This window comes from Mesocricetus auratus, unplaced genomic scaffold (genome assembly GCF_017639785.1).
Source record: "Mesocricetus auratus isolate SY011 unplaced genomic scaffold, BCM_Maur_2.0 Super-Scaffold_100019, whole genome shotgun sequence".
NCBI classification, from domain to species: domain Eukaryota; kingdom Metazoa; phylum Chordata; class Mammalia; order Rodentia; family Cricetidae; genus Mesocricetus; species Mesocricetus auratus.
Window position 1 is genome coordinate 36461721 of NW_024429200.1, and position 27885 is coordinate 36489605.

Here is a 27885-nt window from a genome sequence, read left to right on the forward strand (position 1 = left end):
AACGAAGGCAGTTGGCATTGACATCTATCCTAGACAGACAGACAGACAGACAGACAGACAGACAGACACACACACACACACACACACACACACACACCTCCCCCCAAAAAAGGGTCAACACAAAAATAAAGCATTGTTGACTTCAGCCTTACTGGAATACAAGGTTTATGCCATATGTAAGTATTAAAAAGAAGTTTATTAGCATAGAACTATAACAATAAGAACTGCCCTTGCTAATATTTACTCTTAATAGGAGACATCAGTCTAAGTCCTATACATAAGTTATTTCATTTCATCCTCTGTCAGAGAACCTCAAGAAGCAAACCTTTTTGCTATATGGATTTTAAGAAAAGGAAAAGTGTGCTTAGCAGGATTAAAAAACTCCCAAGCAATGAGGACAAAGGACTGAAAATTTGCTTCGAATGTAATTCTGAATCTACCATACTAGTGGCTCAAAAACTGTAAATCACAGAAACGAGAGGATAGAAATAGAATCACACATCTGAGAGGATGGAAATAGTAGTTTTGTAAAATGAGCCTTTTAAATTTTTGAAGAAAGAGCTAGCTGACTATGTAAATCACGGTTAGGGTGCTTGACTAGCACATGTGAAGCCTGGAAGGGTAAGAAACAAACAGAAGCCAGGAGGTGGTAGTGCACACCTTTAATCCCAGAACTGGTGAGGCGGAAGTACGTGGATCGCTGAGTTTGAGGCCAGCCTGGTTCTACGGAGTGAGTTTCGGGACAGCCAGAGCTATACAGAGACCCTGTCTCGACTCCCTAAAACAAGCAAACAATCGGGAACATCTAGGGTGATGAGTGTTTGTGTGACATGGATATGTTTGGGAAAACCCTAGGGACAAAGTGGCACCAACAGCAATACAGGACATGGGTAATGCTTAATCTGTACATACCTTGCACTTTGTAATTTCACAAATTTAATGAGATAAACTTCCGTAAAATCCTCTGCTGGGTATTCATCTAGAGCGTTATACTGTTCAATCGCACCATACAGGGCAAATCGCTCAACTAATTCCTTCATGGCTCCCACGGCAGGAACTCCTTGTATTAATAAGTACTGTGACTCCAAATTGATTGTATATACCTAATAAATAAACAAAAATAAATGTACCCCACAGACAAGCCTATGGCAAATCCGTCGCTGACTTTCTGAAAAAGTGGAACTTGTTCAACCCGGTCTGCAAAACGCACACGCGGAACGGCCGCTCTGGGCTAAGAGGGAACACACTGCACTTGAGGGTACCTGACTAAACCTGTCAACAGACGCGTCTTCTACGAGCTGACTCCAGAGAAGCTCGTGGGAGCAAGCAGCCGGGGGCCCCTCACCCAGTGCCCGTCCCGTGAGAGGCACAAAGCTAAGCCCGGGCTCCCGAGGAGGGACGGCGTGATCAGAAGTGCCCCGAGAGCGGGGACGGCCTTCGGTACCCGCGCCTCCTCCACTGGCGGAGGCTCTGACAGCGCCCCGGGCACGCCTTGGCGGAGGCTGCCCCCGGGGAGCCCGTGGGGACGGGAAGCCGGCGCTCCCGGCCAGGATCGCGAGGAAGCCGCGGCCACTCTACCTTGACCGCACGAGGGCGTCGGCCCTCCCGGTATTTGGCCCGCGAGTCGCACACAGCCGTCTGGACGTGGTGGTCGAAAATGCAACCCGGCTTCCCGTCGCTGGACGCCATGCCGCCGGTAGTTAAGTCTCCGCGCCGGAACAACATCCGCTGGACGCGCTCCTCTGCGTCCAATAAGAGAGCAGAATGGGTCGAGCGCGCTTGGATTGGCCGGCCGATCGACCCTGTCGACAATCGTTTCCTGAGAGCGCCAGGATTCCATCAGCCCTGTGCCGCCTCCTAGCGTCTCGGAGGAGAGATCGGAGAGTGACCGCGGCCAGGCGGGCGGAGAGGGGGGCGGGGCCGATCGATAGTCTCGGGCTCCGACGCCCCGACCTGCGGGGGTGGGGGGGAGCAGGGGGCGGACTCTGCTCTCGGGTGGGTTTGCGGGGGGGAGTTGAACCGGGACCATGTGGAGCGGCGATCGCTCGGCGGGTGCGGGTTCTGGCGGGGCCGTCGTGACGGTGGCCTTCACGAACGCTCGGGACTGCTTCCTCCGTCTGCCGCGGCGCCTCGTGGCCCAGCTGCACCTGCTGCAGGTAAGGGGCTCGCCGGACGCCCGGAGCCACAGCCTGGACGCCGCCGAGGGCTCGTGGGACCCGTGCCTGCTGACGCCTTCCCCGCCCCGGGCATCGTCTGTCACCAAACGGGCTGCAGCACCCACACGGCGGCTAGTGCGTCCCCTGACCCTAGTCCCCCGCTCTATAGCTCGGTTAAACTCTGCTGAACGTGCTGGGACTCTGCCTGGGCATTCCGAAGCAGTCCTCACGCTAGAGACCTCTTATTATTGTCCTGCCGGCGAGGTGCCGGGGCTGCCACAGAGGCCTCGAGTGGCAGACTTTAGTTGGCTTGTGGATTGCTGAGGTTCCCAGTTGGTGCCGGAGGTTAATAAGGTGACGGCTCTCCCCGCTTAGGAGGGCTTCGAACGCCGCAAGGGTGTGCGGGGAAGGGAAGAGAAGGCGATGGAATTACTCACCCCTCACACCGTGAGAGAGGTAACCAGGATTACGTGAACCTCCGCGAGCTGTCACTGTCTGGATGCTGTCATGGTGGTGTTTCAAAGGATATCAGTGGAAATACGGCATGCAGATTTTCCTAACTAAGAACGAGAGCAAATAGGCTTTCTGGTTTGAGTGTGCTCATAGGGACGAAAATTAGAATATTTGAAATCTTCTGAAATCCTAAATGCATGCTACCGGACTACTGGCTGGTAAAAGAAATATCCAAGAATTTGAAATGACTTGAAGTAGCTCACCTTTTCTTCCTCTTGAGCTACTTCTATCTTGCTATTAAAATCCACCTATCGAAACACATCAGTTTCATCAAAATCATTCTTATTGTTAGTTTGTCTTCACCAAATAGACTCTTTTTAACTGTCTGATTTGCTTTCTTTGTGGAGGGAAGAAATCAGTCCCTGTCACCAAGTACCAGCTTGGCTAACTGCCCTTTGTCATTTTTGTTTATTTGTCTGTCTGTTGAGGCAGTGTTTCTCTGTATTACAGCCCTTGGCGGTCCTGAAACTCGCTTTGTAGACTAGCCCTGAACTCACAGAGCTCCCACCGACTCTGCCTCCCTGCCCCTCCCCCCAGTGCTGGGATTAAAGACTTGCACCACCACCGCTGTCAGGCACCCTTTGTCGTTTCTGATGGAGATGTTCGTGTACTTTCAAGTCCCAAAGTCCCCACTTGAGGAGTTCAGAAAAATGCTTCCTTAAGGAAACTAAGGGTTTGATCCTGCGGGGCGGTGGTGGTGCACGCCTTTAATCCCAGCACTCGGGAGGCAGAGGCAGGCGGATCTCTTGTGAGTTCAAGGCCGGGCTAGACCACAGCCTCCAAAACAATACAGAGAAACCCTGTCTCGTAAAAACCAAAAAAAAAAAGAAAAAAAAAAAGAGTTTGATCCTGGGGTAGTTGCTGCTGTAGACTCAGTGCTGTTTAGAATTTGGTAGTCTTGGTCTTTTTTGAAAGATTCGAAGAAGTGTTCTTGAGAATTGGTTCGAAGGTATCTTTGAAGTTTAAATGTCTTCAGCCCTGGAATAAATTGCTTTTTCTTCTGAGCCTATATCAGCAGAACAGGTCAACACCTCACCCCCATTATCAAAGGAATATTTTATGGGGAAATTGTTTAAAAGAAGATAAGTTATCCATAATTGCAATGCCTAGAAATACCAATACTAACAGTTCGGATTCTGTCTTCCACGGTTATCTCTAATCGTTATCTTTTATGGAAATGAGGAGCTATGCACACACCCACACACACAGTTTTGTGTCCTGTTTTTTGAATAGTGTTACTATGACTTTTTGTTTGCTTGTTTAGGGGTCATAATTTTAAGCAATTGGTTGGCTACCTAGTTAATGCTACCATAAACTGGCCATAATTCATATACTTGCTGACTGTGATTAACTATTGGACTCAACTTTTGGAAATTTGAATGATAGCCATTTTTAGTAACAGTATCATTGTTGCATGTGGGTCATTGTCTTCATCTCTGGTTACCTAGGATTCCCAGAGTAATTGTGTCTTAGTTAGGGCTTCTATTTCTGTGAGGAAACTGAGCAGAAGCAGGTTGGGGAGGCACAGGCTTATGCTTCCGCACTGTAGTCCATGATGGAGGGAAGCCAGGACAGGAACTCAAACAGAGCAGGAACCTGGAGGCAGGAGCTGATGCAGAAGCCGTGCAGGGGTGATGTTTACTGACTTGCTCCCTCTGGCTTGCTCAGCCGGCTTTCTTATAGAACCCAGGACCACCAGCCACCTCCCACAATGGGCTGGGGCCCTCCTATATCACTAACTAAGAAAATGTTTTGCAGGCTGGCTTTGAAGCTGGCTCTTATGGAGGGATTTTCTTAACTGAGGTTCTGTCCTCCCTCATGAATTAGCTTGTGTCAAGTTAACATAAAACTACCCGGCACAAATTGGACTAGAAGGCATAGTAGTTATTAAAGCAGGAAGGCTCTGAGTTGAGAGCTAATAGGCTGGAATATCTCACCTGAGCTGAAGCACTGGCTAAGAGCAATAGTAGGGGAGTCATGCAGCAGTGGCTTTCTGCCCTTTATCCAACCGACCTCAGCCTTTCAGAGTACAGACATTCTGGTCCCTCCGCAAGCTCACCAACCAAAAATCTTGAGAAGAGATCTGTAATAAATCTTCGGGCTACTGGATGCTCCGAGTTGAAGCCCACAGTGATAGAGCCATGAAAGGTTAACAGCGAAGGCGCCTTAGCTGCTCTCAAACAAGGAAACTGCAAGCCAGAGACCAGCTCCTTTTCACGTGGCGTTTGCCCTCGTGTTTGCCCTGGCGTCTGCCCGCACTGAGCCACACCAGCCTGTCAATGTTTCTCACTCGACTGATCTCTTCCTGCCTGTGTGGTTTTACTGGTTCTCTGCTCCCCCAAAAGCCCCCTCCTTTCACACAAATCCCTGCCTCTAACAATAGTATAATCCTCCTCCTTCATAGCGCTGTGGGTCTCTGTTGCCCCCGTTTGTATCCTTTTAGGAACTTCATAATTGTATTCATATGACATGTGTCATTTGTTACATGATGTTTGGTTTCAAGCATGTCTTCCTTTGTTCGCATGAGTCCTTAATGAAGGACTGGGTACCAAATCGATATTTAGCTCGGACAGTCTGGATCACTACGTTGGTCAACCCTTACTCCTTGCTAGGTTTGCTGTTATTAGGCAGGGTCTCAGTATGTAGCCATGGCTGGCTTGGAATTCTCTTTTTTGACCAGGCTGGCTTGAAACTCACAGAGATCCACCTGCTTCTGCCTCTTCTGTGTTAGGATTAAAGGAAGAGGTCTTGGAGAATTTTTTAAAAATGTAGATGGGTCCCTGTACGCTGTAAGATTCTTAGGATCATCATGGCCCCTATGCACTAGATATGAGTGGATGATGTCTCCCACCGTGACCCCCCAAGCCATCTCCAGACACACACGTCCTTGAGGGACAGTGACTCCTAGTTGAGAACCACTGCTTCGGTTCAATCACCTTGTGTGTTTTTTAAGCTCAGGACATGCTGTGCTTGCAACAGAAGGAGTAATACTGACTCTGAGTGCAGAAACAGGGTCTAAATCTCGTCCAGAAATTGCAATGCACAGGCTTACCTCTTCCTCCTGATAGCAAGAGACAGCCCAGCCCTTCAACCTAGGCAATCCTGACGCATACAGGTTCACCTGATACCCTGTCTCGAGAAACCAAAAAAAAAAAAAATATATATATATATATATATCACCTTAGAACAGTAGTATGCCAACTCTCACTGAGTGTGGATTTGACACTATGCAGCTAGTAACTACATTGGGCCAAATAAAATGACTGAAATGTTCTTTCTTGTTTGATAAGGTTGATTTCCCCCTCCCCCGGCCTGGGAGCATAGAGGGGATGCTCGTAGGTATTTTATATATTTCAGCATGTACTTCATATTTCCTCTTTTACTGTCTCTGGTTCTAAAGATTTCTTATGAAATAGAGGGAACTGGATTGTGATAGCAGCAACTTACGAAACCTCATAGAAAAGCCTAGGGCTCCATTACCTTTGCCCTCATAACCTAGATGGTAACCTGGGACTTTTGACTCCCAAGCCAGGCCTTTCTTTTACTTACCAAATTGTACTTAGTTGAGTGATCTTTGTAAGCAAAAACAGTTGGATCATTGTTTGGAAACTGTGAGAAAAATTATGCAAGTAAAGGCTACATGGTGACTTTTTGAATTTCTTTGAGACGGGGTTTCTCTGTTTTACTCTGGCTATCCCGGAACTCATGCTTTAGACCAGGCTGGCCTTGAACTCAGAGAGATCCGCCCACCTCTTGTATGCTAGGACTTAGGTGTGTGCCTCCACCATGCCTGACTATCAGAGTTGACTAGTGAGTATGTTTGAGTACTGCGTTGCCTCACTGAAGGCCTATACTACCATGCCCTTACTACCAGGAACTTTACAAGTCATTAAAAAACCGCATAATTGAATTAGGCCATAAGACTGTGAGCATGTCGGCTTTGTGCCCAGAATGGTCTCCAGGATTCTTTGCAGTTTGTCCTGTTAAAGGAAGCAAAGTAGTGAAATTTGGTGTAAATTAGAGTTTGGTGCTTACCATTCTAAGGTTAATGGGTTTATTTTAATTTATAAAAATGAATTTAATAACATTAAGCTTCCTGAGATAACAAGGGGATTTTTTTAAACTGAGAAGTGGTAAATGTGTGGAAATGCTTATGATGCAGTAGTAAGTGGGTAAAGCATGTTAAATCTTATCCGTAATATACAAACGAATGAATTACTGACTAAAAGGGGTTCGCAAGAAGCACACAGAATCGTTCATATTGTTGTGTTTTGTGAAGAGAGTTTTTTTCCTTCCTAGTGTCTATATTTCTCAAGATTGCTATAATGAGTATAATTTTTTTTAGAGATAGGATCTCACGACGTATCCTGGGCTGACCTTGAGTCACCGCCCTCCGGCCTCAGCCTCCCAGGTGCTACGATCACAGACATGCCCCGTCCCTGGCAGAGTACTCCTTCAACCAGAGAGGACACGGGTCTCTTAACTCTCAGCCACAAACTTACAGATTATATTATTTTCATGCCTTGCTGTTCTAATATATCTTTAGTTCATTAGCTAATTAATTAACTTTGTGTATATCTGTCTGTCCGTCACATGTGATGATACTTGAGGGGGCCAGAAGCAGACAGAGCTGGGTCTATGTAGGCACAAGAGCAGCCATGCTCTTAGCCACTGAGACATCTCTCCCTCCCCGTGTAAACCTTCCTATAACCCTATGACCTTTGTTTGTTTGTTTGTTTTTTAAGACAGTCTTACTGTGTAGCCTCTCCCGCCCCCGTGTAAATCTTCCTATAACCCTATGACCTTTATTTGTTTGTTTGTTTGTTTTGTTTTTTAAGACAGTCTTACTGTGTAGCCTTGGCTGGCCTGGAGCTTGAACTCACAGAGGTCAGCCTGCTTCCGCCTCCCAAATGCTGGAATTAAAGGCATATACTACCTTGCTCAGGCACTTCTATGACCTTTACAAGTCATTGAGAAACTGCATAATATATCATTTCAGAAAGAATGTACAAGAAGTCACTAACAGTAATTCCCCCTAGGAACGTGGGTGTCTTCACACCTTAATCTTTTTAAATTTTTCACTTTTACCATGTGTATTTATTATTTTTTAAATAAATTCATCGATCAGTAAGAGATTAAATATTCCAGCTGGTTGGAACTCTAAACTGTGTTGCTATGTATTTTTCAATTTTTATTTTAGTATATATATGTGAGCATTTTGCCTGAATGTATATCGTTTTTTTTCTTCTTTGGATTATTAATGTAAAATAAACACATACATACTGGAAGCCTAAGTTCATTCTGCTCCCTATGGTATTTTGAATTCTGAGTCACTTGAGTTAGGCCCTAAGTCTGTGAGCATATTGGCTTTGTGAGCAGCATCATCACTATTGGATGTTCAAAATAATCAGTTTTTTTTTTATTACAAATGTGAATAAAGAGTGACTATCTACAGCACGTTTTTTTGGTTGTATGTATTATAATAGTTGCTTATCTGAATCCAGGGGGAAGCACATAAAAACTTCTAAACCCCTTTTCTTTCCCACTGTTTGGATAAACAGAATCAAGCTATAGAAGTAACCTGGGATCGCCAGCCCACGTACTTGAGCTGGGTGGAAGGCAGACACTTTAACGATCAAGGTGAAGACGTGGCTGAGATTAACAGACAAGTTGGTCAGAGACTCGGACTTTCCAGCGGGGAGCAGGTAGGCACAAAGCGGGCCATGACTTCCCTTTACCGTCCTAAAGCTCAGATACTGAGGGGGAGAGGGTCCTCCCTGTTGTAACCAGGACTCTCGCTAACTCAGGCTAACTGTATTTTATTCATCCAATCTTTAACATGCCTCCTACTTGACTTTGAATTCTAGTTGCTAATTTTCCAGGCAATTTTTATGAAATATTTTCTTTTTTGGGTTACTGGATTTTATTCCTATTTCAGAACTTCATTTTAGTTTTCGTCACAATTTTATTATTTATTTTGAGTGTATGTGTGTGAGGTGGGATAGGGCAGTTAAGGGTAGTGGGGTGGGGAGGAGGTCAAAGGGCATGCTGTGGAGGTCAGAGGAAAGCCTGTAGGAATCCATTTCTTCTTTTTACCGTGTGAGTCCCAGTGATTGGACTCAGGTGGTGAGTTGTGGTGGCAGGCACCTTTCCCACTGAGCCGTCTCCCTGGCTCCGTTTGACTTTACTTCTCTCTTTCTGTGTCTCTCTCTCTCTCCCTCCCTCTCTCGTTCCTTTTCTCTCCTTTTAGAGAACTAGCAGTGTAGCTGGCGATGACCTCTGAACTCTTTGATCCTCCTGGCTCAGCCTCCCGAGTGCTGGGATCTTAAGTGTGTACCAAGACCTCTGGCTTATTTAATATTTTCTAACATAAATTCTAACCTTCCATGATCTTACTTGATTAAAAATATCACTTCAGGGGGCTGGAGAGATGGCTCAGAGGTTACGAGCACTGGCTGCTCTTCCAGACATCCCAAGTTCATTCACCACCAACCACATGGTGGCTGACAGCCATCTATAATGAGATCTGGTGCTGTCTTCTGGCATGCAGGCATACGTGCAGGCAGAACACTGTATACATTATAAATAAATAAATCTTAAAAAATATCTCTCTAACAGAGAGTTGTCTTTTCCATCTTGACCCTGAATGTGTGTTTTTTTTGTTACAGTATGTTCATCAGCTTATATTTTTAAGATTTATTTACTTATTATGAATACAACATCCTGCCTCCATGTATGTCTGCACACCAGAAGAGGGGGCCAGATCTCACTATGGATGGTTGTGAGCCAGCATGTGGTTGCTGGGAATTGAACTCAGGACCTCTGGAAGAGCAGGCTGTGCTCTTAACCTCTGAGCCATCTCTCCAGCCCCCCGTTCATCAGCTTATTAATTCTAAGAAATTTAAATAATCACTTAAAATTTGATTGGAAATAAAAATTTCATTTTTTCCTTTCTCTAAACCCAGCCTTAGAATGGATGTTGCTGTTTGTCGAGATCCGACTGCCTTTAGGATTAAGAGAAAAGGCTGGTGTATATTTCCTGTCATTCTTGCCCCCAAAGTATATCATGTGCACAGTCTTCACTGGAAAAAGCTGGGGTTGCTGTGGTGAGCACGCAGGAATGCCAGGGTCTTTAGATGTTTGCATCCTTATCATACGATGGCATGGTATTTGCATATGACCTCTGCAGGTCACCCTGTGTTCTTTAAATCACCTCCAGAGACTTCCAATACATAATTCAGTGTCAATGTTGTGTAAATAGTTGTATCATTTAGGAATTCTGCCAAGAAAAAATGTTTAACAAATGCAAGGGTTTTTTTTTCCTCCATTGTTTTCTCTCGACAGTTGGTTGCACATCATTGGTAGGAACACCAAGGCTGGCAGCCGCAAGGCCTGAGTGGCTTGCTTTTCCAGAGCTGCTTTTGTACTTTCTCAGAATCCTCAGTGGCTTGGGTATCTCTTACGAGAATTTTGGGGTCAGATGCTTCAGACCTGTGGTCATTTGCACAGCCTACCAGTTGGGCAGCCCACATCCAAAATTCTAAATCGTGAGTGGCTCAGAAATGTGAAACCCACGCTCAGAAACGTCATACTGCAGAGCATTTAAGATAAGGAATAAAGTCAAAGATGGACTCGCTATGTCCAGGGGTGACATCACAAGGAAGGTCAATTGACGAGGCCAATTGGCCCTCTACTACCAATTTCTCACAGCAGAATATGAGAGCGCCACACCTCCTTTAACTTATTCTGAGCTCATGATACTTTTATTTATGCTTGCTGCTGATAATTAAAATGGGTCATTCGAGAGAAGTCCAGAAGCCTTGCGGTAGGCTTTTGTGTAGAATCTTAATTTGTTTAATGGGTGGAGGGTGAGGGAGGGTGTGCATGTGAGCTCGCATGCCTGTGGAGGTCAGAGGTCGACATCAGCTGTTTTCCTTGACTGCTCTCTGTCTTAGAGAGATGCGATGAATCCACCCGACATGGGTGATTGCTGGGCCATGTCTCCAGCCTTTCTGCCCTAGCTATTGAAACAGGGTCTTTCACTGAACCTAGAGCTTCATAATTCACCCAGCCGGGCTGGCCAGCAAGTGTCAAGGGGCCGGCTGTGTCTGTGCTGGGATTATAGGAACCATTTCTCATGGCTGTTTTTATGTGAGTACTGTGAGTACAAGCTCAGGTCCTCAGGCTCATGTGGCAAACACTCTGCAGAGTCATCTCCCTAACCCTTAGAATCTTACATTTTTTTTGTTTGTTTTTTGAGACAGGGTTTCTCTGTATTGTTTTGGAGGCTTTCCTGGAACTCGCTCTGTAGACAAGGCTGGCCTCAAACTCACAGAGATCCACCCACCTCTGCCTCCCGAGTGCTGGGATTAAAGGCGTGCACCACCAAGGCCCGGCTTGAATCTTACATTTTTTAACAGGACAATGTCCTCAGATGTCACTGGTGCCTTGTTTGCCAACCAGTCTTCGCCCAGGATTTCCTAGCACAATACTGTAGGACAGCTCTGGGGACAGTATCAGCTTCCTAGCATGGATCCTGCTGTCTTGATTAGAACTGCCAACAGTCCTTCTTGTTTTTCGTTTTCATCTGCTCCTAAGAGGTGTGTGCCTGCTTCTCTGCAGACTCCTTTGTAGCAGTAACAGAAGACCCCCAGAGACCAGGAGCCGAGAGGCAGCTTGCTAGACTGGGTAGTAGCTGCCTCCTGGCCACACGAGGTGCCTTGAGCATCCTCAGGTCCATCCCATGCGTCAAGTGCCTTTACCTGCTGAGTCACTGCTCCAGCCCTCCTTTCTTCAGTTAAAAATTGCTTCCGAGTTTATTTTGTGGATGGGCATTTTGTCTGCATGCATGGCTGTGCACAACATTAATGCCTGATGCCTGCAGTGCCAGCAAGAGGACATTGGATCCCTTGGAACCAAAGTTACACATGTTTGTGAGCCACCATATGGGTTCTGGGAAGAGCAATAAGTAATCTTAACTACTGACCCACCTATACAGCCCTCACTTCTTTCTTAAAAAATTATTTTTATGTGTGTGGGTGGTTTGTTTGCATGGATGTCTATGTAACACATGTGTATAGGGCCAGTAGAAGCCAGAGGGGGCATCAGATGCCCTAAGAACAGAGTTTCAGATATTTGTGAGTGCTGTGCCAGGTTTGCAGAATCCCAGAGACTAACCCAAGGAATTGACACTTCTGATGCAAAAGCAAAAGGTTTCTTCTTATTGTTCAAGCTGGCTGGCTTGGATCCCCTTCCATGGCGGAGGAAATGAGATGCCAACCATCCAAAAAGAGAAGCTTTTAAAGGGAAAAGGGGGAAGGGAGTCATGAGACTGCAAGTCTCAATTCACAAGGTTCCCATGGTTACAGAGATTACTTGGCACACAAAGTTTCTATACAAAGTTATCATGAAAGGAGGGCCTTGGAGAAGGCAGTAACTGTCACCTGGTTAGGTAAAATTAATTGGCACATCTGTGGGCTAGGGGCTTACGATCAGAGCACATCCTGTGATCTAAAAGTTTTTTTTTGTTTTTGTTTTTTTTTGGTTTTTCAAGACAAGGTTTCTCTGTGGTTTGAAGGCTGTCCTGGAACTCGCTCTGTAGACCAGGCTGGCCTCGAACTCACAGAGATCCGCCTGCCTCTGCCTCCCGAGTGCTGGGATTAAAGGCGTGCGCCACCAACGCCCGGCTGATCTAAAAGTTTTAAGACCAGTAGGGCAAGAGGCTCTCTGGTTCCCAGTCTTCTAAAGGCAAGGGGGTAGGGGCAGATGTTGTCGAAGCTGCTCGTGGGTCAGTGAGGTACCACACGGGTGCTGGGAGTTGAGCCTGGGTCTTCTAGAAGAGCAGCCAGTGTTGTTAATACTGAGCTTCAGACAGTTGTGAGGTACCATGTGGGCATGGGAATTGAGCCTGCATTTTCTAGAAGAGCAGCTAGTGCTCTTAACCACTGAGCCATCTCTTGAGCTCCTCTTCTTCCTTTTTTGGGAAAATCTGACTATACTGCCAGGGATAGCCTTGAACTCAAGATTCTCCTGCCTTAGGCTCCAGAGTAGCTGGTGTTACAGCAATATGGTATCTCACCTGACTCTCACACTTCTTTCTAGGAATTGCCTTTGTTTTTGCAAACATGTTGTGCTGGGATGTTCCTTTATTCTGTCGTTCATTATGAACAGTTTTTTTCCTAAAACATTGAGTATATCAAGGTCTAAGAAGAAGTACTTACTATTTGCTACCTGAAACATGGAAGAAGGAAGAGAAAGAGAAAAATACAGAGACACACATGAGAGACAGTAAGACCAGTAAGAACTTATTTTCTAGAGATACAGAAAAATCTTCTAAAAGTGATTTTGCGTTTCTGGTTTTCCCAGGTGTTTCTCAGGCCGTGTTCCCATGTGGTGTCTTGCCAGCAAGTTGAAGTGGAGCCCCTCTCTGCAGACGACTGGGAGATACTGGTAAAGAACCAAGTGCTAGCTTACCGTCAGCTTAGACAGCTTCTAGCTTACCGTCAGTTTAGACAGCTTCTAAGCACCCGTAGATATCTCTGGGCTTCTTTATGTATTCTGAGTCAGTCTGAATTGTAAGAACGACTTGGTATAAATGTAATACGTGGCATGAGCACCACAGATGAGACGATCATGCTGTGTTTGGGGCTAATTCTAAATAAGTAGGCTTTAACTTGTCTTGACACAGAAACAAAACAGCAAAAGGGTAGCGGAGATGTTGGATCTGCCATATGTGTCCCATAGCATAATGTATACTTCAAATAGAACAGTAAACTTTAAAAAAGAGTGGGGATTTCCTTACAAGGTATAGAATGATCTGAATGCAACCTGACTTGGCCTTTTTCTCTGTCGGTCCTAGGAACTGCATGCCATTTCTCTTGAGCAGCATCTTCTAGATCAAATTCGAATAGTTTTTCCTAAGGCTGTTGTTCCCATCTGGGTTGACCAGCAGACTTACATATTTATCCAAATTGGTAGGTGATATTGTACTATTTGCTGTCATTCTCTACTCCAGAGTACCAAGTCTGAAGCAGAAATGAACAGATACTAACGGGCTCTGTCTTCTACCCAGTTGCCCTGACGCCAGCTGCGCCTTACGGAAGGCTAGAAACCAACACCGAACTCCTCATTCAGCCCAAGACACGCCGAGTCAAAGAGAACACATTTCCCAAAGCAGGAGATGCACACAGACCATCTCGTAGCTGTGGACAAGAACAAAAAGGGATGTCAAAAGAGCTGCAAACCAAGCAGCTTCCTATGAGCGCGGAGGGTGTCACCGGGTCTAATGACACAGACTCATCCTGGAGACCACACTGGTGGACTATGCTAGGAAGCATGTTTTCTTTTGGACCTGACAGCAGACAAGCGGCATCCTGGGGTTCGTTGGAAATCAGCGCTTTCAAAACCATGCAGTCACAAGTTGTTCCTCTCGACAGTGTTTTCAGAGTATGCCAAGTTCAGCCTCCTAGTGGGCATGACACCCCAGCTACCTCTGTGTTTCACAAACACTGTACCGTTCATGTGTTTCCATGGGACCAAGAATATTTTGATGTGGAGCCCAGCTTTACTGTGACCTATGGAAAACTAGTTAAGCTGTGTTCTCCAAAACAACAGCAAGGCAAAACAAAGCAGAGTGTCCTGTCTCCCGAAAAGGAGAAGCATCCGTTAGAGTCGCCAAATCATAAACAGATCGGCTCAGGCCACACCGAGGAAGCTGGTGAGGCGTGTGTGTTGAAGGTGGTCTGGAATGGACTTGAGGAGTTGAAGAATGCCACCAAGTTCACCCAGAGTATAGAACCTCTCCACCATGGCAAAGTCTGGGTTAGTATGAGGTTTTCAATTTGGGGAGAAACTTGTCACTTAATCTTCCTGAAGATTTGAGTTAGAATAATGTATATAGATTAAAACCAGCATGGTGAGAGAGAGTCTCTAAAAGCCTCTCTGTGGAGGAGCCGTGTCTCCAGCCGCTCCTCTTTTTTTAACATAGTATTTTTCTTGATTATCTGGAAATCTCACAGAGTGCACCCCAGTCACCTCCCAGGCCCACCCCGCACCCTTGTGACCTCCAAAACAAAAGATGGAGAAAAGACAAAAACACCAAGTCCAATCTGTGTTGTCCGTATCTTCACTGGGGCGTGGCCAGACTCCCAGTGGCCAGCCCCTTCACGACAACTGGATCCTTCCCCACCCTCCCCAGCCAGAAGCTGTCAGCTGTGAAGAGCTACTCTTCAGCTTTCCTGGGCTCCCCTTCTTTCTGTCTTTTACCTGGGGAGACGAGAATTTGGGGGTTGCTGAGGAGCTGCTCAAGAGCACTTGCTGCTTTTGCAGAGGACCCAGGTTTGATTCCCAGCATCCATGCGGTGGCTCACAACCATCTGTGACTCCAGTACCAAGGCACCCACACCCTCTTCTGGCTTCCATGCCACCAGCATGTATGTGACGTACAGACATACACACAGGCAGAACACACACGTAAAAATGTTAAGATTTTTTTTGGCATCTTTATTGAGATGAAATTTAAAGTATAATTTAACACGTGCAGAAGTTGTTATTAATATAATATTATGTGAACATCCCCATAATCTAAGTTTAGAATATTTTTATTGATGGGGGTGGTAAATTTTACCCTTTGCTCTTTGGATTGAACTGTACCCATGGCAGATTGTCTGTGATTAGGTTTAACTACTCCAGATTTTTCACTGGTTCTCCACTTTCGCACACACAGAGACTTCTGAAATGATTGTATACCGTTGCTACAGTCTTGATGTTTATGTCTCCCCCAAAACAATATGCTGAAATCCTTCCCACAAGTTGATGGTGTCAGGAGATGTTGAGTTATGAGGCTGAAGCCTTGAGTGCACCTGATGTCCTTATAAGAGAGGTGCCCACTTGAACTCCTTCTCCCCTTCTGCCAGGGGAGGACAGAGCAAGCATGTGCTCACATGCCCAGGCAGGAGGAGAGCCTCACCAGCATCAACTCTACCAGTATCTTGACCACAGATGTCCCAGTTATAAAACAGGAAGCCACCAGTACATGGTATTTCCGTTAAAGCAGCCAAAAGGCTAAAACAACTATGAACCACTTTGTTATGATCATGTGATGACTCCTATAATTTCACTTGATTGCAGAGGAAGGAATGTCAATATCTAGGCTATGAAATACTTGAATCAGTCTTTGGACATATTTCTCTGCTTCCTATTTGTTTTTAAATTGCAGATCCCAGATGACCTGAGAAGGAGACTAAACATAGAAATGCATGCAGTAGTCAGGATAACTCCACTGGAAACCACCCCTGAAATACCAAGATCTCTGAAATTACAGCCTAGAGAAAACTTAGTGAGTTCAAATATATGTTGTATAAAAATTCCTTTATGGGTGTTATGGGGTTTGTCATTGTTCATTAATGGTAATGTGTTTCTGTTTATTGTTGAAAGTTACATAGCATGACATCTTAACCATTTTCCAGTGAATAATTCAGATGCATTAATTATGTTCATAATGTTGTGCATCCACTACCATTTCCAAAATGTTTCTATCGACACAAAGAAAAGTCTGTACCATTAGGCAATGGCTCACCACCCTCTGGGCAGCTGCAGTCCATGTTACTTCTTGTGGAGAAGTGAAATCAACAGCGTCTGTCCTGTGTACCCGACTTATTTCAATTTACATCGTGTTTTCAAGGCCCCTCCATATTGTGGCGTGCACACACACACACACACATACACACACACGTACGTTTATCCATCCAGGTATCTAATGCAGCAGGGAGCAGTGAAGGACATTGTCTATATGATTCTCTGTTTTCTCTTCCTTTGGGTGTATACCCAGACGTGAGATTGTGGGTTTGTGGGCCAATACCATGCTTAATTGTTAACAAGGTTAACAATTGTTAATAAGGGTATTCGGTCTCCTTTCTTTCTTTCTTTTTTTTTTTGAGGGGGGTGGTTCTTTAAGACAGGGTTTCTCTGTGTAACAAACAATCTTCCTGGAACTCACTCTGTAGACCAAGCCGACCTCGAACTCACAGGGATCCACCTGCCTCTGCCTCCCAAGTGCTGGGATTAAAGGTGTGCTGGGCTCTGTTGGTTTGTTTTCTTTTATTGAAATTTTGGAGTTGGGGTGCAGCTCAGTTGGTAGAGTGTTTGTCTAGCTGAGACTACAGTCACATGTTCTCACACCTGTACAATGTTCGTCTAGCATGCACGAAGTCTGATCCCCAGATGCACAATGTTATGCACCCCTGTTAATGCCAGCACCTGGGAGGTGAAGGCAGGAGGGTCAGAAAATCAAGGTCACCTTTAGCTCCATGGAGAGTTCAAGGCCAGCATAGGCTACATGAGAAGATAGTGCCTTTTCTTAGTCTCCTTGTGGAAGTGATCCGGTTCTAAACTGAGCTTAGCTAGCAGATGTAAGCTTGACTACATGAAGAAAAAGAACAGACATAGACCCGTTTGAGAAATGGCAGAGCACAGGTTGACTTAGATGGAAAAATAGTCATCAGTTTTTACCATACGATCTGTATGTGTGTGTGTGCGCGCGCACATAGTGTGTGCGCGTGTGGGCTCACAGGTGTATGTGCCCTGCAAGTGCCATCCACTTGTTTTCTGAATCATGGTCTCTCACTTGCCTACCACACGATAAGCACACTATGCTCACTAATCAGCCCAGAGCCCAGAAACCACATGTGCTCACTTCGCTGGGTATTTGGGGTCACTTGTAACCTTTGCTGTTTATATAAATGGTTCCTCACCATCATCACATCAGATCACACTCACACTCACATCAGATCACACTCACACTCACATCAGATCGCACACATCAGATCACACTCACCATCATCACATCAGATCACACTCATGACAGATCACACTCACACTCATGACAGATCACACTCACACTCACATCAGATCACACTCATACTTCAGATCACACTCACACATCAGATCACACTCACATCAGATCACACTCACCATCATCACGTCAGATCACACATCAGTTCACACTCACACTCACATCATCAGATCACACTCACATCATCAGATCACACTCACACATCAGATCATATTCACATCAGATCACACTCACCATCATCACGTCAGATCACACATCAGATCACACTCACTCACATCAGATCACACTCACACATCAGATCACACTCACACATCAGATCACACTTGCATCAGATCACACTCACACTCACGTCAGGTCACACTCACGTCAGATCACACTCACACACCAGATCACACTCACATCAGATCACACATCTGTATGTAGACTCTAAACAGCCTGTGAGGATTGTATTTGGTAAGATCTTACGTTCTGTGGGGAAGACATGTAAATATAAGTGTGTTAGGTTTAAGTCGGGCGTTAGGGTACCTGGTCACTCTTCTGTCCTTTCCTCTGGCAGCCTAAAGATGTAAGTGCAGAAGATGTGAAAGCTGTGTTCTCGTCGTGGCTCCAGCAGGCTGCTACCACCATGCTTCCTTTGGTGATATCAAAGGAAGAACGTGTTAAACTGGGAGTGAAGGATGGTGGGTAAATGCGTTGTTTTGTTTCTCCTATTGAATTCATTATAACATCTCTATTTTTTGTTTTGTTTTCTTTTTTCAAGACAGGGTTTCTCTGTATAGCTCTGGCTGTCCTAGAACTCACTTTGTAAGACCAGGCTGGCCTCAAACTCACAGAGATCCACCTGCCTCTGCCTCCCGAGTGCTGGGATTAAAGGAGTGCGTCACCACTGCCTAACTAACTTGAAAATTTTTTAATTGTTTTTCCAATGTTTGTCACACGTGAACAGTGGGTGAAGCATAACAGTGTTCTGGGTGTTAAAGAATGTCTCTAACTGAAATAAGTTCAATATTTCAAATGAAATTGTTTCCTCTTGGTTTCAGTGTAACTCTCCATTTCTTACTTTCTCTTAACAGGGCTGAAAGAGTTCTCTTTGAGTATAGTTCATTCTCAGGAAGGAGAAAAGGAGAGAGGAAATGCTGTCTTTGTGTTGAGTGCCATTCTACTGCAGAAGATCTCGATACAAGTAATGGCATTCTATTGATGTGTAATAAAGCAATGTTTGTTATCTGTGACTAAGAAAGTTCGGGTTTCAGTCTGGAAGCTCACATCCAGAACTGCATGAGAAACCACAGAAGAGTAAGGAATAACTTGATTTTAAATATTTTACTCCGTAAATTAGTCATTTATTCTAAGTGTGAACATTGGTGAAGCACGATTTTCACAATTACCATTGGCTGTGTAAGCTGGCAAATGGGATTTAAAGTTCTATGTGTCAAACAAATGGAGATTTAGTTTTAGAGGATTGACTTTAAAAGTTCATATTTTGGGGCCAGTGAGATGACTCAGTGGGTAAAGGTGTTTGAATACAACCTGGGAACCTGAGTTCAGGCCCAGGAAGCTGTGTAAATGGTGGAGGAGAGAGCCACCATCACCAGAGTTGTCCTCTGACCTCTACATGTACACAGGTGCCGCCTTCTCATTGTAGCGTGTATGCACACATGTGCACGCACACACACACACACACACACACCAAAACTGTACTCTAACCTCCACACACACATTCACCACCTTGATATTGTAGTGCGCACACACATCAAAGTTGTTCTCTGACCTCCACATGTGCACATGACCTCCTATTTGCACATGACCTCCACATGTACGCATGACTTCCACATGTACGCATGACCTCCACATGCGCGCGTGACCTCCACATGTGCACCATGGCACATGAGCCACTCCCTTGTTGAGGTATGCACACCTGCACCCACGTGCACACAAATAATTAAATTTTTATAGACTCATATCTTCACCTGCCATTTTGCTATATTGTTTTGACAACTGGTAAACTGCTCTCTACCCTTCACAAATATCACACCACTTTCCTTCCAGAGGTACCTTAGTACTGTTTTTAGAATACTATGTTCCAGTTCTATTCGCTGCTGTGGCATGGAAGCCGGGCCAGCCGTTTAGAATTTCAGTGGTTTGGAACTAGCCACATTTTCTTTATCTTTGAGATGTGACTGGGGGAATGACCTTCAGAAAAGGTGCAAATGTCAGAGATGTGGATATATTCATTATGCCACAAATGGAAGAGAGATGCATCTGAGAGTGTCATCAGACAGCTTCAACCCTTCTGCTGTTGTCTGTAAATATCTGTGCTCCATGTGTGAGTACCTTGTAAGGGCTGTTCAGGCCATATTCTTGGGCACAGCATGGACTTCGTTGTGGTTCTTTTTTGCTGGGACTCAGGAAACATGCCGAAGACCTAACTTTGAAATGTAAAACTGGCTTTTCCTTGCTGCTCTAGGTCCTTCTAGAGCCTATGATCAGAGAAGAAAACAGTGAGGAAATTGACTTGCTTCTTCCTTTTTTAAAGCTGAACTCTCTGGGGTAAGAGGTTAAAGTCAAATTAGTATGTTTAAAGACTGCTTTGGATTCTCTCGGGCAGGCGTCTATGTGCAAGTGACCAGGAATGCCAATGAAAAGTCTTTTTCATACGTTAGGAGATAATCTTAAGGGTTATTTATATCCTCACACATAGGTTAGAAATGTACCTTGTCTCTTGTTATTAGAGATTCTACTTTGAGAATTGGCTGGTGAGAAAAATAGTTAACCAAATACCACCTACCTGATCATTGTACTTGACCAAAACAGTAGTCATCAAAGCAAATAAAAGCATTTTAATAGCTAAATCAGAAACATTGGCTGAGTGGTGAAAAATATTTTGAATTAAGTTATTCCTTCACTATTTTCTTGTAATAATTAGGATTTTTATTTTATACCTTTTCAGAAAAACAAATTTGAAAAGGAAGCCATCTTGGTTTCTTTATTTGTGTACTGAGTATCCATAACCCTGTTAGCATGAGAATTCACGTGCTTATACTAGATGTGAGCGGGATTTAATTCCTTTCTACGTTTTAGTGAAAAAAATGAAACCTTCAAGAGGATTGGGGGTAACAGCATGCATCACTACAAAGTAAAATCTCTTTGGATTCCACTTTCAGGGGGTTTTGCTCATGAATATCATCATGGTAGAATCAAGAACTGGCGTAGGTTCGGTGTTTGTGTATGACAGGTTGGAACTACATCCCAGAGGGCCATTTCAGAGCGGCCAAGGCTTTGACTACCTCAACAAGCCCTTCTGAACCGCCTATTTACGATACTGTTGACGACCAAACCAAATGTTATTTGGGGGTGGGGAATGTTTAAGTGTGTTAGCAGGTCCAACAGGTGACCGTTAGGACAAAACTGGTTACTGCCCATGCTTCAGATGTTAGGCTAGCGTTTAAAGGCTGCACATCAGATACAGCATTAGCCCTTGTAAGTAAAGGAGAACTAAAACTTACCCCTTACACATCGCTAACTCTGCCAGGGAGGAAAGCTTCGGCCTCTTATAGCTGGGTTTTCCTCTGCTATGGGCTCTGGTCACATAAGAACTTTTGTGTTTTGCAGTGGGGTGAGTCCCTTGGGTGTATCCGCCATGGAGCACATCACTCACAGCCTCCTGGGACGCCCTCTGTCTCGGCAGCTGATGTCCCTGGTCGCAGGACTTAGGAACGGCGCTCTTTTGATCACTGGAGGAAAGGTATTTGGTTCAAATGTGCTCCTTTTCACTAGCTCGTAGCATTTCATCCTTATCTCTTTGGATTTTCTTATGTATTTTAAATGGTCTTTAGTACATTAGACATTCATTAGTAGTTTCGTGTGCCTGTTAGGTATTAGGGAAGTCATCATGAATTCATATACGCTCTGCACCCTCTTTCTTCATTGACTGGTAGGAGTATAAGATTTTTGGTGTCTAGGCTACTGGTGAGACTGTTGGTGGTATTGGTATTTTCTGAATAAATCCCGCTTGGCCTTGCTGATTTGTGCTTGCAGCCATTCTGTTTGAGATTTTTCTATCTGCATTTATGGCGACACTGGTCCACAGCTTCTGCCACTGCTGTCCCGTCTTTGTCTGGTTTTACTGCCAGTGTATTATGGGCTCACGATGAGCCTCCGAGTGTCTCCTTCCCTTTTTGTGGGGAAGAAACTATAAAGTTGGCTTTCATTCATCCTTTAAATGCTTGACAAAACCTGCAGCAAACCCATCCAAGCCTCGCAAGTCCTTTAAATGATGAATTCCATATCTTAATGATTACAAGACTGCTTAGGTAGCGTGCATCATCCTGACGTGGACGATGTGTCTTCTCTTTTTAGCTTCTTACTGTCTTGGTTGAGATCCTGACGGTTAAAAAGACTTACTGTCTTATTCTCCACCAATGCTGTGTTATTTTCTATGCCAAAGACCAGAGTGTTGGGTATTAGAGAGATGTTTCATTGGTTAAGAGTGCTTACAGCTTTTTCAGAGGGCTGGAATTGGGCGCTCAGCACCCCAGCACCCACGGTGGGTGACTCACAACCACCTGTGACTGGGGCTCCAAATAACACAGTGCTCTCCTCTGACCTCCATACACCTGCACTCGTGTGTATGTTACACACACATAGACATACATACATACATACATACTTAAAACCTTACACATAATCTTAAATATACACTTAATCTTTAAAAACAAACAAAAAACCCACAGTGTGGTCTTGGTTAATCATAGGGCTTTATAATTATAGAAATATTGTTTCTTCATTTCTCTTCTTTTTAATAGTTGTTACCTATTACTAGTCCGGTTTCTTCCTCCTGTCTTACTTAAATATAGGAACTATTCTATGTCATTTTTTAAAGGATTTATTTATTTATTTTATGTATATGAGTGCTCTGTCTACATGTGTACCTGCATGCCAGAAGAGGGCATCAGATCCCACTATAGGTGGCTGCGAGCTACCATGGGTTTACTGGGAATTGAACTCAGGACCTCTGGAAGAGCAGCTGGTGCTGTTAACCACTGAGCCATCTCTCCAGCCCCTTTGTTATTTTTTAAATGACCACATTATCATGGTAGAATATTTATTTTTAATCCCAGCACTCGGGAAGCAGAGGCAGGCGGCTCTCTGTGAGTTCGAGGCCAGCCTGGTCTATAAGAGCTAGTTCTAGGACAGCCCCCAAAGCCACAGAGAAACCCTGTCTCGAAAAAAAACCAAAAAAAAAAAAAAAAAAGAAAGAAAAGAAAAGAAAAGAAAAAAAAAAAAGAAAGAAAAAGGAAAAGTCCTGTCCCACTGTCTCCAAAAGCAGTCTTTTGAAGTCTCTCCTAGAGTAAGACAGTCAGTAGTAGAACCGAGGTCCTGGGTTTACATGTCATCTCTGTAATGTGCTCATTATAAAGCTTTAAGTTTTGCTTCTCATCTGTGTTCATTGGAATCGCCTCACTTAAAGGAGAGGAAACACATGAGAAGTGTTTCACGGATGTGAATTACTCAGAGCTGGAAGAAAAGGCCCTCTGGGCGGGTGATGATATGTCTTGTCTACAGTCTAGCACCCTAATTGTTCTAGTCTTTGAAGTCCATTAAGTTTAAATGAGGGCCAAGTGGTGGTGGTGACACCTTTAATCCCAGCACTCAGGAGGCAGAGGCAGACAGATCTCTGTGAGTTCGAGGCCAGCCCGATCTACAGAGCAAGTTCCAGGACAGCCTCCAAAACAATACAGAGAAACCCTGTCTCGAAAAACCAAAGGAAAAAAAAAATACAGAATGCTTAGAAGAACAAAAAGCATTAAAACAAATGCTGTATGTTGGAATGATTGCATAAGTTCTTTTCACCTTTCTCCACTAAGTATAGCTATTTTTAATTTTTGCATATTATTTTACAATGAGATAAATCTAAAGCTTGTATTTGAAAAAAATGTTCATTGATTGTAAGCCAGTGTTGAGTTCTTTGTTCTTATATCTAAGTAGACAGTCCTGGCAGCTGAACTGTCTGTCTCTCAAGGGCAGTCTGTAATCTCAGCCATTCCAAAGGCTGAGGCAGGGGGCAGGCCTTAAGTTCAAGAGTAGGCTGGCCAACATGATAAGACCTAATCTTGTAAAACCTAATCTTGTAAAACATGCCATATAATCATGTCCATCACAGGAAAAAGTGTCTGAAGGTTGTACTCCACATTAATGGGTAGTCACAGCAATGGCTGTAAACCATTAAGAAAGCATTAATTAAAATTACTTAGTACTTTCTGATTGAAATTAAAGAGATATGTCTTTAATTTAAAAATTATTTATATATTAGTCATGCCTTGTAACAGTATTGTTTTTAACTGGTTTTAATTAAGTGTTCGGAGTTATACTAACGAGTGTAGAAATGGGTGCATTGTAGTGAATGCAGGGTACCTAACACATTAACAGAGTAGAAGGAGAGCCATATTTTAGTAGCACAGAATCCCACATTGCAACTGGATTGGTGTCTAGTTAGCAACTGATGCTGCTGAACCTTGGTGGTTGCTGCAGTGACAGGAGCTACTTCTATAATTAAATCTATTGCGAGTTCTGATGATGCAACTGTTTTCCAGGGGAGTGGGAAATCAACGTTAGCCAAAGCAATCTGTAAGGAAGCCTGTGACGCATTGGATGCCCATGTGGAGATAGTCGACTGTAAAGCTTTCCGAGGTAGGAATGAGCATTCGCCATAACGCCCACCTTTGTAGACAGGAATATATATATTGGTTTTTACGAGACAGGGTTTCTCTGTATTGTTTTCGAGGCTGTCGGTCCAGCCCGGCCTCGAACTCACAGAGATCCGCCTGCCTCTGCCTCCCGAGTGCTGGGATTAAAGGCGTGCGCCACCACCGCCCGGCGACAGGAATATATTATTAATGCTACGAATATAGTTATACACTTTTTAAACTTTTATTTATGTCATTTAGTTATTGAAAATACCTAGAAATTTGGAAGCTTGGCATGTTGGTGTATACCTTTAACCCCAGCACTCGGGAGGCAGAGGCAGGAAGATCTCTGTCTACAGAGCGAGTTCCAGGACAGCCGGGACTACACAGAGAAACCCTATCTCGAAAAACTAAAAAATCCTTAGAAACTTGAAAGCATTGGCTTTCTGATGTTTGTGATAAAAAGTCTATTTGTCATTTGGTGGAAGCCATTTTTTTAAAAGTGAAAGCTCACTAGAGTGTGTCCCCGGAAATACCAACAAATCCCACTCCAAGCATTTATCATATACTCTGTGAAATCTGTACTTGATCTTGGTCTTTGAATTGCTGTGGGAAACCTGTAGAGTTCATGACTGGGAGGGTAAATGGTGGCTTTGGGTGACAATGAGAAGAATTACAATTGACCTTCTCACTTTTGTATTTTTTAAACATTTCTAACATTTACACTACTATCTATTCAGTTAAAACAAAAGGTTGGAATAATTTCTCTTTGAACAATTAGTTTCCACTAACACCTGGCTCCCAGGTCATCTTTATAGCTCATGTTTTTACCTAGTGCATAATAAGAAAATAAGAAATCACATTGTATGGACATATGAAATCCTTAAAAGATAAATAAAAAATGTATTTTAAATCGAGATAATGATAGCTCTGAAAACTCAGTATTTCTCTTGCTATAAAGGAGGTTTTAATCCTGCTTGAAGCCCCATGAAAAAAAGAATTAACTTAGAGCTAAGTGTCAGGGGATCTTTGCATTAGTTTACAGACATGGCAGTTTTCTGTCTTCTGGAAGTTAAAACTTTGTACCACACCTGGAAAAAACCTGAAGCCAGACGTGTCATCAAATCTAGGACCTTTGGGGTCTCCAGGAAATGGTAGGGTTCGACTCTGACCTTGACCCCTGCTCTGGTTTTGTTTCTCTACATCCTGTGTATTTCACAGTTGTAAGCCACCTGAAACCCTAAAGTGAGACCCAGTGTGTACAGACAAAAATCAGAGCAGCCTGTTTCCTCTCTTTGTGATGCAGTTTGGCACTTTGAGTCCTCAGACACTTAGGAGTTGAATGCGCCAATGATTATCAAGTTTAATTGGTATATTAATAAAACATGGGTTTAATTTTTATAGATAAACTTCTTCTATTACCTTCAAACTTTCAGTCCCTGAAATAACACTGACACCATGTCTTCTGTGTGTGTAGGAAAAAGACTTGAGAGCATACAGAAAACCTTGGAGGTGGCTTTTGCAGAGGCCGCCTGGAGGCAGCCATCTGTCATTCTGCTGGATGACCTGGACCTCATTGCCGGACTACCCACTGTCCCAGAGCAGGAGCACAGCCCTGAAGCGGTGCAGAGCCAGCGGCTTGCACATGGTAATGTGTCCCCTACTGGTTGGGAGCTTTTTCATTTGCTAGGCAACATTTTTCATTTTAATGATCAATCTATTTTTTACATTTTAATTAGTTTTATTTATTTATTTACTACTTGTGCAATTGTTGGGGTGGCACCCACGTGCCAGAGGACAGTTTTCAGGAGTCTCTTCTCTCCTCCCTCTATGTGGGTCCTGGAGAGATTATAGAACTTTGAGGAATGCACCACTGATTGCACTTAGAGTGTGACAAGCGACCTGGTGGATACGGAGGGTTGACAGCATAGCCTCATTGTTCCGGAGACCTGAAGCCAAAGCAACATATAAGAGTGGCTTTCACTAGTGTTGCTCTCAGAGTTCTGTATCTCACGTAGAGCCCCCTGGTGATAAACTCCTGTTTTAGCTCTGTTAGTCTCGTGTGTAAGGAAGTAAGGAAACCCTGCACGCAAACTCCTAGATGCCGCTGTTAGTCTCTATGGAAGAATGCTGCAGATCTCGGGATTAGGACTCAGAGATATGTTGCTAATGCTTACTTCAGTTCTTATCTTCTCAGCCAAACTTCACCAAGCCTTGAGTAGAAAGAAATTATCCAGGAAGTGCTTGAAACACCATGCCTCTTCTGCTAAGTCACCATGATATAGTATAGACATTAGTCATCCTTCTAGAATATTCACTTCTGAGATGCCTTTGTGTGTTTGATTCATTTGCTTTGTAAGATCAAGGAGTATGGAACCTCAGTAGACACGTCCTGAGTTTACAGAACCCCCTACAATAGATAGATCAGTGAATAGACAGAATTAAAGGTTTTAAAAAACATGAAGGTGGCTCAGCTGTTAAGAGCACTGCCTGCTCTTCCAAAGGTCCTGAGTTCAATTCCCACCAACCACACGGTGACTCACAGCCATGTGTAATAAGGTGTGGTGCACTCTTCTGGCCTGCAGGCATACATGCAGGCAGAACGCTGTTTACATATAAGTAAATAAATCTTAAAAGAAAAAAAACCATGAAGGGGCTGCTCCATCCTAATATTAGGTCATTAGTAGTTTAGTGAATGCACAGCTTTAAGTTTTCGCGCTCTTTCCCTGAGCTTTATGCTGTATTACTTCACCCTAGCTTTGAACGACACGACCAAAGAGTTAGTTTCTATGGGAAGCTTGATTGTCCTCGTCGCCACGAGTCAGTTCCAGCACTCCCTGCACCCCTCACTTGTCTCTGCTCAAGGGGTTCACACATTTCAGTGTGTCCAGAACATCCAGCCCCCCAACCAGGTAAGCTGAGCTGTGTTCTTTACATGAAAGTTGCTTTTATTTTAATAGTTACTGCTTCTAGATTTAAGAGCAACATCGTGTAGTTTGTAGCAGGGATTATAATTTACACTCATCGGATATGTTACATGCTTGCTAAGGGAATGGTTTTCTTGAAGTCAGTATTTCTTCTGAATGAGGATGAAATGAAGTTAGACATCTTTTAAGTTGGTGAGCCATCCCTGCCCCCTTTGGGACCTTATGTTTACCAAGCATGTAGTGACCACGAGTAGATGGACGGGTGCTCTGGCTGGAGACAGCGCTGTTTAAGAGTCCCGCCCTGGTGGCGCACGCCTTTAATCCCAGCACTCGGGAGGCAGAGGCAGGCGGATCTCTGTGAGTTCGAGGCCAGGCTGGACCGACAGCCTCCAAAACAATACAGAGAAACCCTCTCTCATTTAAAAAAAAAAAAAAAAAAACAGATGTTGCTTAAAATGTTCTTTATTGGAGAAAGAAATGGCACTCTTCTATCAGTGTGGTTTTAGACAATTTACTGAGTATAATTTTAGACCAGACACAGACATACAACCCCGTGATAGGATCATGGCAGAAGCAAAGAGTTTATTTATGTTTTTGAAGGAAAAGGCTGGACCCAACCCTGTTACCCAGTTTACGGTTAGTTTTGGCGTCAACAGTTAGAGAACTCTTTGTCACACACTGTGGATGTGGGAGTACATGCTCAGGTGCTGGCGTGAAGGCAGCCAAGAGCTGTATATGCTGAGAGTGGACAG

General features: G+C 44.2%; 2 protein-coding genes across 6 annotated transcripts in view; one reads left to right on the forward strand and one right to left on the reverse strand.

The window, feature by feature from the left end:
- Nucleotides 1-1730, reverse strand: part of Rbm48 (RNA binding motif protein 48) — a 15557-nt gene extending 13827 nt beyond the window's left edge. For all 3 annotated transcript variants that reach the window (XR_005869695.1, XR_002385718.2, XM_005083599.4), the window contains exons 1-2: nt 1579-1730; nt 913-1103 (exon numbers count right to left, since the gene is read on the reverse strand). Coding sequence is in view for 1 of the 3 variants with exons in the window: in XM_005083599.4 (XP_005083656.4) it covers nt 913-1103; nt 1579-1725 (338 nt within the window). In the remaining 2 variants the exon portion in view is untranslated. The remainder of the gene's footprint in view (nt 1-912; nt 1104-1578) is intronic.
- Nucleotides 1731-1989: 259 nt separating this feature from the next.
- The window catches only part of Pex1 (peroxisomal biogenesis factor 1), a 40048-nt gene continuing 14152 nt past the window's right edge, over nt 1990-27885 (forward strand). The window contains exons 1-13 of one of the 3 annotated variants that reach the window (XM_040728586.1): nt 1990-2156; nt 8231-8374; nt 13035-13118; nt 13528-13642; nt 13741-14489; nt 15886-16005; nt 18077-18200; nt 18594-18703; nt 19988-20070; nt 21133-21265; nt 24114-24210; nt 25684-25854; nt 26964-27118. In XM_040728586.1, the coding sequence (XP_040584520.1) occupies nt 2028-2156; nt 8231-8374; nt 13035-13118; nt 13528-13642; nt 13741-14489; nt 15886-16005; nt 18077-18200; nt 18594-18703; nt 19988-20070; nt 21133-21265; nt 24114-24210; nt 25684-25854; nt 26964-27118 (2214 nt within the window). In that variant the 5' untranslated portion in view covers nt 1990-2027. Of the gene's footprint in view, nt 2157-2423; nt 2613-8230; nt 8375-13034; nt 13119-13527; nt 13643-13683; nt 14490-15885; nt 16006-18076; nt 18201-18593; nt 18704-19987; nt 20071-21132; nt 21266-24113; nt 24211-25683; nt 25855-26963; nt 27119-27885 lie in introns of those variants that run through there. The other 2 variants (XM_040728587.1, XM_040728588.1) reach the window with 2 other exon arrangements.